Source organism: Cyclospora cayetanensis, unplaced genomic scaffold (genome assembly GCF_002999335.1).
Source record: "Cyclospora cayetanensis isolate NF1_C8 unplaced genomic scaffold, CcayRef3 CcayRef3_contig_32, whole genome shotgun sequence".
Taxonomy (NCBI): Eukaryota; Apicomplexa; class Conoidasida; order Eucoccidiorida; family Eimeriidae; genus Cyclospora; species Cyclospora cayetanensis.
Window position 1 is genome coordinate 148,921 of NW_020312281.1, and position 14,064 is coordinate 162,984.

Sequence of the window (14,064 nt, forward strand, 5' to 3'; positions counted from 1 at the left end):
CAAGTTAATCCATGCAGAATTAGGTGGTGGAAAGTCGCGGTCGCTAGCACCGCATGCTTTTTTTTTTGTTTTCCGCCCATCCGCTGATTCTGCATGCAGGAGGATGTCAGCTTTTGCTACAGCAGGTGCTTGGTTTTGACAGACTCATTCGGCGATTCAGTGGTTTGAGTTTTCTTGGCAAGAGGTTGGAGGAGCAAAAGCCCTGTTTGGCTGCGCCACAACGCCTGTTGGCGCGGCAGAGGCCGGCCTGCAAGTTAATGAGAAAGCAGTGGCTCCGGAACCTGGAGCAAGGCATTAATGGCCAGCCGATAAAGTCTATATAAGTGTGCCGATGAGATATGCCAATCGGAAAGTTTGACGGCCGTAAGAATAAGCAAGAATCCCAAGATAGCCTCAGCCGGTTAAAGATGCACCCCACCTGGCACCCCCCAATGAGGAACAATGAGCGCACCTGCGTATTCTTTCTTTGAGGAAGAATTGCTTTTATGTGGATCCATTACTTCCGCGGCAGTCGTCTGCGTGCAGGGATTACTAGCTCAAGCACCCACACAGGCCCTGACCTATCGGCTAATGCCGGTTGCAGGTCAAACAGCAAGCGTTGAGAGGACTGACAGCGCTTAGCCCTAGGGTTTCATGCTTATATCAATGTATCCATCGAGAAGTATGAAACTGTGGCTAGCAAATGGTGCAACGCATGCAAGCAGCTACTTAACCAGTGATTCATGTTGGGTCTACCCGAAATATCATGTCAGGTGTTTGCAACTTCGGCAGCGACTCAGCGAATGCGCAACCGGCCTCTGGGGCATTCATAAAAGCTGGAATATGAGAGGCTTTAAGATCGAATGAGCGCAACCTCTGTGCCACCGGCTGGAAGGAAGCGCCAACTCGGGATCTAAAAGCAGTTCTATTAAGGCTGTGCCAGGTGGCCCTAGCCTAGAGTCTAAGGTGAACTAGAAAATATAGCTAGGGGATACTCGCGCTCCTAGTCAGCCCCCAACAGTCCCCTATTGGTGCACCTGCCTCTAATGTGAGAAATTGGGACATATTATGCGGAAATGAAAGCGCAAGTAAAAGGCCAATGAGCTTGAGCACCGGGACTGGACACAACAAAAGCAGGCTGTATGGCAAGCAAAGAAGGTGCATCGGGGAAACGGAAAGCCCTTCACGCAGGCTGTGGTGTAGTGAAGGGTGCAACAGAGGATAGAGCCGCAGTTGGGGACTTTCTGACCCACTGTGGATCAAGTTTGTGTTGACACAAGTTCCCATCAATGGTCAAGGGATGCTAGCGTTACTTGCCACTTTACGTAAAGTGGATCTGTTGTCTGAGGAGAAAACGTAGGATATCGTTCTGCGAGTTCACTCGTCAGCGCAGTCCCAAGGACCCAGGTTTGCTGATGGGCGCCAGAATACAAGAGATAGGCATACTTAGCTCGATTACCGCTTCAAACCAGAAGGAGATCCTCTGTACGTGGTCGTTACTTCTATGTTGGACCTGTGTATAATGACGTGGTCTTGGATGTGCAATGGCTGACCCAATGGCAGGCACTCATGCGGCCAAATCTGCTTGCTGTGGAGGTTAGTGTAGTAGAAAGTGCAAGAAAAAGAAATTCGGTTTCCTCAACAACAAATATCTCGTCTATTTGGAGAGGGGTAGAGTGGGTACCCTAACAGTGTAAGGCGGAGTCTTCATGGGAGCTGCTCAGCAGCGCAGTAAGCGACTACGGCTCTGACCACGCATCGCATCTTTGTTGCATTGCAGCTGGGTCCTTCAATAGAAAAACTGTATTACATCTTTGGCTTTAAAAACAGTGAAAATGGGCAAATATAAAGCAAGAGTCCGCGAATGCCTAAAAGAATAACGAGTAGCCAGCAAGTTGGCCATCTGCTGGTGGTCCAGAACACCCTGTTGAACTTATCCATGGGTCAGCACTATTGGCGGTAGCGAAAGCCTCCACTGCACGAAGAGGAGATCGAGTGGTGGCCAGATGCTATTTTTGAAGAAGGCAAAATACAGGATTCTACAAGCGCGCTTGAGCAAACCCGGCTTTGATGATAAAATAGGACGCAAGAGCGCCCATGTCTGTTGAGTCTGAACTTCTGAACAAGTCTACTATATAGCAAAATCTCTCGTTTCCTTGTACTAGCAAGTTGCGTGACTAGCTATACAGGTCCGCATTCTACTCGACATTGACTTTACAGACACTCTTTTTCAATCCTTATTCACCCAGATAAAGGTCACAAAACGGTGTTGCACTCCTGCATTCGCAGATCGAGTATACCTGTACTCGGTTTGAGTTTGTCAATGCCACACCAACGGCAAGCTTATTGGGATTTCTATGAGTCTATGAAGGAAAGCTGGAAGGCTGTCTACAAAAGTGATGCCTTAGCCTTTAGGTGAAACATCTAGAAGCACCAATGGCACCTACTGCGTGCGCCTCAGCCGCCGCCAGACAAGCAGTGATGTTCACAGGCACATGCCAGCGGACTTTTTATGTGAACAACTGTATTCACGGAATTCCGTGTTTTGGCTGCATGGATTGAGCCGGATTCGATTTAAATTGAAGCAACACAGGGCAGCCGTCACCATTTCGCACCAGCAAGGGAGATGCTATGCTTTGATAGCTTTCATAAAATTACCGAAATGTCACTGTAGAATGTTTTTTGACACTCTTCTTTGATAACGTTAGCGAAATGCAGTGTGTGAGCTGGACAACGGAGGCTGATCCGGCAACCACAACGCTAATCGGTAGTCATTTATCTCCTCCGGCAACGGCGCTGCCCGAGTATGAGCGTCAATTCTTTAAAACAGCCAATGCTAGTGACGCATTGGTGGGTTATTGCCTCTTACACCAGGCTGAATATGCCCCAAAACACTAAATTACTGCTTTTCATTCCAACCTATTCACCGAGACTGAGCAGCTGTTATAGTGAGGGAAACGAACTCCATGCGGTGTGGAACTTTGTAAACCTAACATTTTTTTTGTGAAGCACCTTACTAAGAGTCTGCAAGAGTTCGAAAACCCTAGGGTAGTTTGCTGGCTTGGGCGACCCCGCAGTACAACCCTACAGTGAAGCACAAGCACTTTGAGGCACCAGCATGGTCGCCGACGCGCTTGTTGCGAAGCTCCAACGGCTCACTATTAAGTGACGCAGCTTTTCACGTCTGCAGTGATTTACGCTTCTGTTGAACTTAAGAGCTATGTGCCTGCCACTAACAGTAGTGGCCAAAGGTTTAAGCACTACCACGTGAGGGCGGCCTGGTGCGATTCTCAACGAAGCGGGAACTCCGTAGCGCGTATATACTCTCCTTGCTTCGCAGTGCCGTTTTGAGTGGCGCAAATAATCATGTTCTTTGGAGCCACAATGGGATTCACATTACAGTTTCAAGAGTCTCACGGTTTTTGGGCGGCCTTAAGTGCGTTTCGCGATACAGAGTATCTGTTGTCATGCCCATATTGTCAGCAGTTGAAGCCACGCACGTTTTTTAAACCTGCCTTTGTGCAAAGTGCGCTGTTCTTTGGAAGGCATTAGTTTGAAATGAACACAAACCTATTGCTGAACTCCCGAAAGGCAGGGTTACGATAGCATCTAAGCCGTTCTCGAAAGATTCAGCAAATTTTTTTGTCCATTTCACCCCTGCTTCAGCTCTGCCACGACTCACAAATTCCCTCATTTAGTACGTTCTGTTTGAGAGTTATTAGACTTTCCCAGAAGAATCAGCAACTAATGGAACCCAAGGTTCCTTGGTGCGTTCTGGTATGCCTTTCTGGCCTGCCTCCACAGTGACCATATTCTAACCAAGGTGGTCTCCCCTGAGGCAGATGAGCAGGAAGAGCACGCCAATACCAACGCGTTGAAGCATTTCTGACTTTATGCTCATTCAGAGCAATGTGCTTAGCTTGACTTTCTTTCTCGTTCTGAAGGGGTTTATAACACAACAATGCAATTATCCAACAGCTGTGCTTCTTCCCTGGTCCACGCGGAAGAGCCTGTGTGCAGTTCGCGCCTAGCTGGTAGTCCGCGCTCAGCAACTAGCCTGGCAGCTACGGGACTTAGAGAACACCAAAAGCTGGCAAGTGCACGCGAATGTATGAGCAAAGCCTATGCGCAACAAGCACGAACTCATGATAAACGGCGTTCGGGTGTGTATGTAGCCTGGAGATGTGGCCCTGGCCAATTGACAAACCCTCTAACGTACATGGCCAGACGAAGGATTTTACTGTCAGATGGCGAGGACCATTTGCGATTTTATCACAAAACAATACATCTTCTTACTTTTTCAATTCCCGAAATTGTTAGGAGCCACAAAAATGTCAATATTTGCTTATTGTCAAAATTTTGAAACTCCACAAGTTATTCGCAACAACCAGCACCGCAGGTGTCTCGTCCCTCTTGAAGATCTGCCTCATACAGCAGCTAAAGAATACGTTGACTTGAGTACGGAAGACGGAGGGACAAGCGTTTCCGGTAACACGGGTTAAGGAGTGCCAACCGCATTGGTCAAGGGAGAAGCCATTGCGAGTCTTGCTGCGTCTGTTAGACTTTGCGCATCTGTTTATTTCAGAGCGCCAGTCGTCCTGGACTTTACTCACCGCCATTCTTGGCAGTTATTCCCCTCAGCACATACTCTACCTTAAAAACCTATTTTTGATTGTGCGTATTGCCTGAAACGCTTTTGGTTATTATTGAATTGCTTTTTACAGTTAAATTTATTCTCAGGAACACAAGAGCATTTTGTTTTTGCATAATTATATGCTTCTTCGGGGCCTCTAAATCAACTATGGTGCATGCACCGACTATATTTGCATGCAGAGATTGCCCAAAGGGCGCTGAAGCACTGGCAAGTTACTGTGTATTTGATTCCCTTTACACATGTAGCTTGTCTAGCGTCTTCTTGTAGCAAGGTGCTCACACGCTTCAAAACTCCGACCACAATGAGCCCTCGCACGAGCGCGGCCGCGTTGTCTTGGCCCTGCATGCGGTGTTGCCTGCTGTCTGTGGCTTTGTTCCCATCAATTTCACTTTTGTCGCTGACAAACAAGTTTTATTCCCCATGCCCCCTTTGTTTTCTCAATCGCACTGTTTCGTTGTTCTGCATGCCTGGAAAGTGACTTTACTTGGGCCGGGGTAAGCGGCAGAGCCGGAACGTTTCGGCTGTTCTGCCTGAAGATGGTATCGGCGGACAGGTACTGAACACGAGGGTGTGTGCCTTTGAATTGAAGGGGGATTTATTTAGCGAGCCCAACTACGCCTAGGCATTTTCTACTACACTAGTCGTATTCAACTAAGAATTACTAAGGAATTGGCTAATTGATTAACTAGTCGTATATCTTATCTGTCATAGAGTACTGCCAGCGTGAAAAAGGACGGCGCAGTGTTGTCTACGTGTGCGCTAGATGCTATGCCTATCTAACTGTGAATGCCCGGACTGCCTGCACAACGCCTTCCAGTTGTCCCTCTTCCCTTGTCTGGGTAACTCTGAGAGCGCTGGCAGAGAAGAAGGGAGCTCTTTCGCGAGACACTCAGTAACTTTCGAATAGGTTTCTATTGAGTCTATACTTTAGTGTCCCCCTACGGATACCTTCGAAGGGGCGGGGAAACAACATAATCTTTCACCACAAAAGAAATCCATCCTAGAGCACAAGAAAGGAAACTTTGCGACGCTACTTTCTTTAGCCTAGACTTGAGAAGCGCCGCCAGTTCCTGCTTCTACTGCATAACAAATTTAATCAGGCTATGGACCTCAACTTGATATATCTTACAAGTACTGGCCTGCAGTAACACAGCATGGGAGCCCCAAGGCGAATTCCCATTTTGCAGCATGCAGCCGCATTAGTCCCAACCAAGGAAGAAAATCATGTGCTCACTTCTAGTGCAGGAATTACATCGCTGTTTTCATTTCACAGAACAAGTCTTCTGGTTTCAGGCTTTTTCTTCCTCCGAATGGCTGCTGGAGGGGCCCCCGCGTTGTGGGGCTGCCTACGCCGAAGCACAGCAAGCTTACCCTTTTGGATATCAGGCTCCCTATTGAGCTCGATAAGTCCGAAAAACTCTATTTACATGCAGTGTAGGAGCTGGGTGCTGTACCAAGAATCCAATGGGCAGATGCAGCGGTGCATCTCCATATTGCACTCGCGAAACAGACCACCAAGACTTCGAGTCCGAGTAAGATCAGGCTACATCCACGTAGCAATTGCAAGATAAGGAAAATTTAACTATTCAATTGTCCTATTTTGCCTTCAAGGGATCAGGAAAAGTCCAAATAGTAGTACTGGTGAAGTGTATGTAGCTAGATCCCTACGAACTACTGCTGATATTGAACAGCACAATCTAGACCACAACAGCTTATTTAATTTGATATTAGGTACAAAAAGCCTAGGTTTAGTAATCTCGTACACTGAAGTATCGTAGTACTGCCCTTAAGTCTTCGTGCCTGTATTCTAAAACCCTTTTTGCCTTTGTGATTCCAGGGCCTTCCTTTTTCTACAACAAAGGCGGAAGTTGCCTCTTTCTTTAAAAACTATCGACTAGCTGGCCCGTATGAGACATCTGTATGCCTGTTAACCCTTCCCTCGGGTCGACCGAGCGGAGAGGCCATTGTGTTCTTTGAGGATGCGGAGGAGGCATTTAGGGCACAGAAAGAACAACATATGAAGTTCCTAGGCACGCGGTGAGGTAGCCAATTTGTCGGATAATCGCTCTTTCCTATTCTTGGCTACAGACAATTAACAGCTTAGCATGTAACTACAATCGCTTCCGACTTTTTCGGCAATATGGCATTTGCATTTTTCTGCGCTACTTTGAGATACATTGGCAACGCATTTCGCTCATTTTGCCTTTTCAGGTTTCTGGAGCTGTTGATTGACTTCGATACAGGCGGTCCTCAAAGCTGGATAGATGCCCGGGAAAGGAGCGAACACATAAATAGAAAGAGATACATTGGCGACAACCGCTAAGCACTGCATGCGAAGCAAAGGATGCAGCAAGGGTTAGTTGCATATGTACAGTACAATGTGCGAGCATATCGACATGCGTTCTAGATTTTTAAAAGATACACTGCCAGCGAGTGAAAAGCGCAAAGCGCACCGCCTGTCGGCCCGAGCAGTAAATAAGAGTTGATGTGGCTCTCTCATGGTGCCTAGGAGTGTTGCTGGCTCAATAACTACAACCAACAGTCATAAACGACACCAACAAAAAGCTGTCAGCATCCTAAATAAACCTTAATGGGTGCTCTTCGACTCTGTGAATGGATTCTATTCTCGCAAAATGTAAAGGCTTGGTTACTCAGGTGCCCCCCGCTGGTTTCACCACCGAGAGCGTAATACCAAGGGCCCCTTTTGTAGTAATTCCCCACTAGCTAGCGCTCAAGCCTTTGTCCTGCTAATATGGTTGCAAGGCGTGCGTGCTGATAGCGGGGTCGCGTAGTACTACAGCTGTATTTGGGTAGGGGGAAAAGGTGGGCCGCTCACCCCTCCAAAGAGTCCTTCATGTCCTGGAGTTCCTTATCGGCCACGGAGCAGGCCTGCATCATGAGTGCGTTTGCCTCCGCTTTTGGCTTAGGAAGTTTGCTTGTAACTGCCGATGTGATGATTGGCTTGAGCTTGTCAGCCATCTTGCTCATGAGGTCTCTGGCAGTTGATTTCATCTTCGTGTACAAGGTCGTGGACTGTTCTTCGATGCTGTCAAAAGATTTCTCCTGTCTGTTCTCTGTGGTCGCGAGGGCTTTTGATCTGCTCCTCTGATGGAGCATAGAATAGTTCTTTAACTGTGCCACATTGGTCTCTTTAGTATCTCCCAAGTCTACAAAGTAACAAGAAAGCATAGAGTTCAAGGAGCCATAGTGCAGGTCCTGCGCGCAAGGCTGGTGGGTGTAGCGAGGGCTGCATAGTCCACTATAAGTATCGCTGTAGGGGGGACCTGGTGAGCCACTAGCTGCCACGTGACACGTGGGCTCAGCTAGGTAGATGCCTTCATAGCTGCCATCGTTTCCGATGTTCATGTCAATACGTATATAAAGTTTTCCAGAGGCACCAAAAGCAACTCTAGCTATCGCTTCCCTGGGGTGCAACATGGCATGCAGTCCATCGGAAAGTGTCCTTACGTTCGATGGCACCAAGAAGTGAGTTCTTCGTTCGTGCTGCTGCTTCGACCGACTCTTCCGCCGTGTGTGCGATTCGTTCACAGCTTTCTTTTGCAACTTGAGAAAGAGAGCCGACGACTGACGATAATGCGGACTGCAGGATGCTTTTTACTGCCGTGCCGATTGAGTCGTCTGCCATCAGCATGGCCATCACTAAGAAAAACGAATTAGAAGCGCAGGTCACACATCGTTTATGTGCATAAATTGTGAAAATACAATTTGTCTCATCGATTTCCTGTGCCCATCCGTCCTCCATGATTCGCTCTCAAACACAAGAAAGAGGCAGCAGACAGCAAGGAACATGATAGATGCTGCGTAGTCGTAAGAATTTGAAGTAAGTACTACCGAAATGCTATGTACCACTGTCTACGAATACTAACGCCTTTCTGAAAGACAGAGAATTCGGCGTGAAGTGCAGGATCAGAGGAGAGTGAGATAGCAACTATTACCGGAAAGGATGTGGCGGTAGAGGCAGCACAGAGGAGATGCAGAACAAGCAATGAGAAAGGGAAATAATACATAGCAGCACCACGATATTTATATCTATCGCCACCTTCTAACTCGACCATGGAGAGTGCCTCATCCCTGGACAGGGACTGATGAAATGACGATACAGAACCTTCGCCATGGGAGCCAATGCTGGTTAACCGCCACCTCGACGGTGAGCTTGTAGGCACATTGAAAGCGGATAATACTGGGATATGAATTTGCAGCAGGATGTATCTGATTCGTCAGATCTGCATAGTTAGTGTTGAGCCCCAATCACTTCCACCTCAGTGAGCAGCATTTTACCATATTGTCCTGCATTTCCCCCCAAAAGGGGTCTGATGAGTCGCAGTTAGCATTAAAGAGAAGATGTTTTGGAAAGATTGATCTCAACAAGAGAAAGACCCTGAGTTTCTCCGTGAGAAGTGCCTTCACTGATGCTTCGCATGGGGAGGCCTCCAAAGGGGAGCACGGTCCCTTGAGCCAGTCTAAGTGCCACTCAACGCCACTTAGAGTACTATTGCTTTAATTAAGGATATAATTACTATTATTTGGCTCCACAGTGCACGATCTTTGGGCCGTGGAACTTACTGAGACCATTGGCCCACGCGGTCAGGACCAGAGACATGCAAGCAACGCTGCGAACAATGCGGTTGATTATTGTCACTTTGCAATCAAGAAGAAATATTGAAAATAGGTGTAAGAAATGTAAAAGACTGGAAATGAACAATAAGAAGAGCATAGACAACGGCAGCATGCCCTTCAAAAAGCACAACTGGTAACTCCCCACAGAGACAGGCGACAGAGTGGAACCGAACCAAGCGGAAATAATGCGACGAGGCTGGCTCGGATTGTAAACCTCCATAAGATGTAAGTCTAAAGAATACAATTTCGTGAAATAACGAACAGGGGCCCTTTCGATGTAGTTTAGGGGAAGCGAAAGAGAGAGGCCAAAGGAAGCAGGTCCTTACATCGTTCCTTTGGGAGAACAACAAACATACTACAGGCTGCTATGTTCACCTGTGAATTTTTGACTTCTAGCTGTTTCAAACTGGGAATGTGTTGTAAGATTCCCGACCTCTGTTATCTTTCTTCCTAAGCAGGTGAGCAGAGCCTCTTGCGTAATATGAACACGCAGTGTAGTCCCCCTGTTGGAAGCATAGGTTTTACCTCGTTCTAATGAAGGTTTCTGAAAGCGATCAATGGTAACACAACTCACTAGGGTATACCACCATCTCGAGCTATAGTGATGGGGTTCTTTTCGCTCCAAAGAAAGACTGCAGTGCCCTCGCTGCTCCTCTGTAGTCCTGAAATCCCAGCGTTCATGGCAATTAGAGACAGCTGAGAGCTTCTCTTCGCTAAAATAGGCATTGCTTGGAAAAAACTCCACATTGCGGCAGCCGTGTGCAGACTGAAGGCATTGATTGTTGAAGTCCTACGATCGGGAATGTCGGCACACGAACATTTCCTGTCCTTATGAGACAAGGACCAAGGGGAAACCTGTGAATATTGTTTTGGGGAGTGAGCAGCATACGAAGACGGCGATACAATATCAGGGGCGCTCATGCCTTTATTTGTTTTGCTTCGCCGTAAGGTCCTTTGAGACCTTTTCCTCGAATATTTTTCAGGGCCCTAGGCCACGTGTGGCTCAGGCTCTTTTTTTGGTTTTCCAAAGGATCCTCGCGCCTTCTGTTGCACTTTACTCTTTCTAATGGCACCTATGAAGAGGAGGGCCTGTGCCCATCCTGCGAATGGCCCGTATTTCCTTTGATTGAACTGTTGGATTGCGTCATGAAGTAAGGGGGACAGCTGATTGCGGCGAAAGTGCTTCAGCACTGCTGTTGCCTCTGGGGTTTTATGAATTTCTGCGGAAAAATTTACAGACAGAGGCTGAGACAGATAGGAGGCCTACGAAGAAGGTGGCCTAACGGCAAGAACGAAACAAGGTCAACAGCAGCCACCACGTAGAAGATAACGTTACCGCATAGAATATAATGTTGACGAGCCTCCGGACCCTCTGCAATGCAACAAAGACAACAGCTAATAAACTCTCTGTTCACCTGAAGAAGAAACCAGAAACGAATGAAAGTCCTTGTCCTCCATTGAGTGCTGCATCAGATGCGTGTCGATCGGCCAAGCAGCAGAGAATCCCAAACCGTACAGCGCCACGCACTCCGCTACTTTTCGACCCACACCGCTGCAACAAGAGCGGTCACGAACGCATGCGAACCGCAACAGATCATGCAGCAAAACACAACCTCTAACAACGTGGCTGCCAAACTAGCCTGCGGAAGGAAGCTAGCATGTAGATATATCTGAATATCAGAATGCTGGATCCCTGTAACGATGAGAGGAGGCTCAGGCTACATCGGCCCCGAGAGTGAGATTAATAAGAAAGATAAAAGAAAATGGAGCTCACGGAAACTCCAACAGAGCCTCCCTTGCTTTCCGCAGACCCTCATACGGGGGTCCCTGAGTCTCTTGCTGCTGGCACCTCAACCTGTCTAAAAAGGAGGGGCCCCCCAGCTCCATTAGGCGGATCGCGGACCCATTAACAAGCCGCGCACGGTATCCAAGACCTGCAGAGGGGCCTCGAAGAACCCCAATGGCACAAAGCATACAGGCAGGCTCAAGCTGGCAGTCGTGCACGGCACCCGTGGCTTCTTGCTCAGGGGTCACTACTAAGCAGGACATAGAAGTAAAGCAACTTTGGGGAATAACTCAATGCTGCACAGCGAAAACGTCAGAGAGCAAAGGCCCCACAGCACACAAAAATGCAGGGATCCCATCTGTATTTTAAAGGGCTGCTGCTTACCCAATTGGGTAAGGTCCTCTACAGAGGCGGCAGCGAGGGAGGCGACGGACGGGAAGGCATGCCAAGTCAGATGAGGATTTCCCAAGAAATCACCTGAGGGACGACTTGGCGTGGCCTTGGCCAAGGGGAGGCCGAACCGCTCTCGAAGGCGGCGCACCATTAGAGTGATGCTGAAAAAGAAAGGAAGACAGGGATGCATCATCTTGAGAAGTAAAAAAATCAGGGGATACATGATTCAAAAAGCAAGTGGCAGACGATGTGAAACCAGAGCGAAAGAGGGTAAGGGAGAGCAGGAATTTTTGTGGGCTCCCATAAGGCACCCCACTTTTCGTTAAAGGGAAGGGCTCAGGCCGAGAGTTTAGGTCGTAGGCATGTACCGGGGAATATTGTTGTTTGCCGAACAAATGAAGCAGAAGAGGCACTCCACGGGGTCTATTCCAAGAACCCTCAGGCCTGTACCCCGTGGAAGACCCCACCTGTGTCGTAGACGCCACCATGGCACCAAGAAGGCCTTCAACTGCCTCTGTAGACTGTACTCTCTTAAGGGCCTTTCCAAGCACATGAATTCAAAAGGCCCCAGAAGACGCTAGAAAACTGAGAGAGTAAATAACTGGTCGTCTTGAAAAGGCAAAGAAGGGCGAAGGGCCCCTAGGGCTTCTAAGAGTAAGGCCCGTGGTGGGAAGCGGAATTGGGGCCTCCTTGCGAATCCTTACTTTTGAACCATCTTCGCGAAGGGAACATCTAAGCGGAAAAACTTCCGTAGAGCCGCCTCTTGCCGGTCAAAGGCACCGGGCCCCTTGGAGTCGTCTAGCGCTTCCTCGCCATCATGAACACATCTGAAGCAGCATCATAGTATACCGCGCGAGATCTAGGTAGATATCATCCTGGTTCTGAAAGCCCCACGGAGGGCCTCGGCAATCCATAAGGTGAGGAGGAACCTCCCTGCAGAAGCCTCCTGGACGCTTCTCGGCTTCAAGAAAAGCCGCGTAATGATGGGCCTTAGAGGCGGTTGACTTTTTACCGGAAAAGTGTGGAGTCTGGGGCCTCCTTGATCTGGAAGACTCTTCGGCCCACGAGTCCCTCCCAAATTCCCTCCGCAACTTTCTCAAAACAAAACGATTGACCTATGCGCAAGCACAGAGAGGCTTCTGCTTTTCCGACTCTGCTTCTTGGTGCTGCTATCTTAGCTGTGCAATTCTTGGAACGCGGGGTAACACACCAGTCGTAAGGCATGCAGAGGGTCGCAATTCTTCAGGGGGCACGCGGAGGTCTCTCCAAGTGTCCTTGGACACATCAGGGCCCCTAGGGCCCCTTAGGATTTTCTCGTCAGCAGGCAGCGCTGGAGAGGCAGCGGCAGTCTGCGGCTTTGCAGCTTGCGTAGGTGACTCAGGGGGAGAACCCGAGAGGGCCTCCCTCTTCACGTGCGGAGCATCGAGGGCCTCCGGAGCCGTTCGTTGATTCAAAGGCACCATGAGGCTCTGAGTGGCCCCTGAAGACTCTGTTAAAGTGGTCCCAAAACCCCTCTTTTTTCGCAATTTGGGGGGCTTTGAGGGCTGCCATCCATTCGACGACTCCTCGGGAGGGCCCCTGCAGCGGCGCCTGGGCCGGCTCGAGCTTTGAGGGCCTCTCTCGCTGTGTGTCGCGGGAGAGTGCGTAAGGGGGGAAGCTTCTACAGTGCTTGATGTGCTGTTGGGGCTGTTGGTGCCGCTGCAGGCACCGCCAACGCTTCTACTGGAAATGCTAGTGGTCTCTAGGAGCGGCGTGCAGATACCTGGAGGACTCAGCAGGGAGAGGCTCTCGTCGCCTCCTCGGAGCCGTTGCAGCTTCTTGGTGGGGTTCCTTACGCATTGTGGCTCCTCTACCGAATTCATGGTGGGGAGGAGGGCCCTGGCGATCCTTCTCGAGAAGCTACACGCAAACAAAAGATACAAGGAACGCATACGCTCCCACAATACTACTCAGATCAACGACTTTGCCAGAGTCTGGTCATGCACGAGGGCCCCACAAGGAGCAGAAGACCTTGCCAGAAGGCTATTGGTGCTGTACGGGTTCCCTCGGCGGTTCGAGCGATTTGCTTCGTCCTGTCTTCCTCTGTGACCAGTACGCTTGAAGCTGAAATACAGATGACCTAGGGAACGAAAAGGGTAGAGCAATTATGGAGGCGCCTTGGGGTGTTGGTGATGACCACCCCACCACGCAGCGGCAGGCCACTGGATCGTCAGGAGACCGTCAGGACTGGGGGGCCCCCATGAAAGCGTAGCGGCTTTTGTGAAAAGGGGATATCACTGCGCCGTTAAGCCTCTATATTCTGTGCAGATTGTTAAAGAACCCAATTTGCGGAGTAGATTCTGCGCAACCGTTTGATAAACGAAGAATGGTCGGTGGAAGTGGGGGCCCTTGGGGGCCCCCGGTCGGGGAGGAGGCATCCCTTGCCCAGAACTTAGTGTCAAGAGATCTAACCCAGAACGAAGCCACTATGGCCTGTGAAGTGGTCCCATTGGAGAGCGAGAAGGGCTGTTTTGAGCACAGCCGGGATGCCTGTGAGCTGCAGGTGCTCTCCGTTGGCGCGCTAGGTGATCAATGCGATCGGCTGCATGGGACCCTTTGGGTGGAGGGAAAGCTG

At 49.3% G+C, this 14,064-nt stretch overlaps 2 protein-coding genes across 2 annotated transcripts; one reads left to right on the forward strand and one right to left on the reverse strand.

Annotated features, from left to right (window-relative positions):
* Positions 1-5,787: 5,787 nt before the first annotated feature.
* Positions 5,788-6,956, forward strand: LOC113146465. Its single transcript, XM_026333900.1, has 3 exons — positions 5,788-6,165; positions 6,471-6,670; positions 6,845-6,956. The coding sequence occupies exons 1-3, from the start codon at positions 5,788-5,790 to the stop codon at positions 6,954-6,956; spliced, it is 690 nt and encodes a 229-aa protein (XP_026189685.1).
* A 3,302-nt stretch (positions 6,957-10,258) lies between these two features.
* On the reverse strand, positions 10,259-13,001 carry LOC113146467 (N-glycosylase/DNA lyase-like). The gene is made up of 8 exons (XM_026333901.1): positions 12,841-13,001; positions 12,463-12,690; positions 12,155-12,277; positions 11,819-11,980; positions 11,442-11,611; positions 11,046-11,205; positions 10,687-10,823; positions 10,259-10,491 (listed from the first exon to the last, which is right to left on the reverse strand). The coding sequence occupies exons 1-8, from the start codon at positions 12,999-13,001 to the stop codon at positions 10,259-10,261; spliced, it is 1,374 nt and encodes a 457-aa protein (XP_026189686.1).
* Between the last annotated feature and the right edge of the window lie 1,063 nt (positions 13,002-14,064).

Excerpts from the sequence above, each read along its gene's own strand:
- LOC113146465 (XM_026333900.1), top strand. The coding sequence starts at position 5,788 with ATGGGAGCCCCAAGGCGAATTCCCATTTTGCAGCATGCAGCCGCATTA. Across the intron at positions 6,166-6,470 it reads CACCAAGACTTCGAGTCCGA|GGCCTTCCTTTTTCTACAAC; the intron begins GTAAGATCAGGC and ends TTGTGATTCCAG. Across the intron at positions 6,671-6,844 it reads ATGAAGTTCCTAGGCACGCG|GTTTCTGGAGCTGTTGATTG; the intron begins GTGAGGTAGCCA and ends TTGCCTTTTCAG.
- LOC113146467 (XM_026333901.1), bottom strand. The coding sequence starts at position 13,001 with ATGGCAGCCCTCAAAGCCCCCCAAATTGCGAAAAAAGAGGGGTTTTGG. Across the intron at positions 11,206-11,441 it reads AGAGGACCTTACCCAATTGG|GTCTTGGATACCGTGCGCGG; the intron begins GTAAGCAGCAGC and ends GCCCCTCTGCAG. Across the intron at positions 10,824-11,045 it reads GAGGCTCTGTTGGAGTTTCC|CGGTGTGGGTCGAAAAGTAG; the intron begins GTGAGCTCCATT and ends CTCTTGTTGCAG.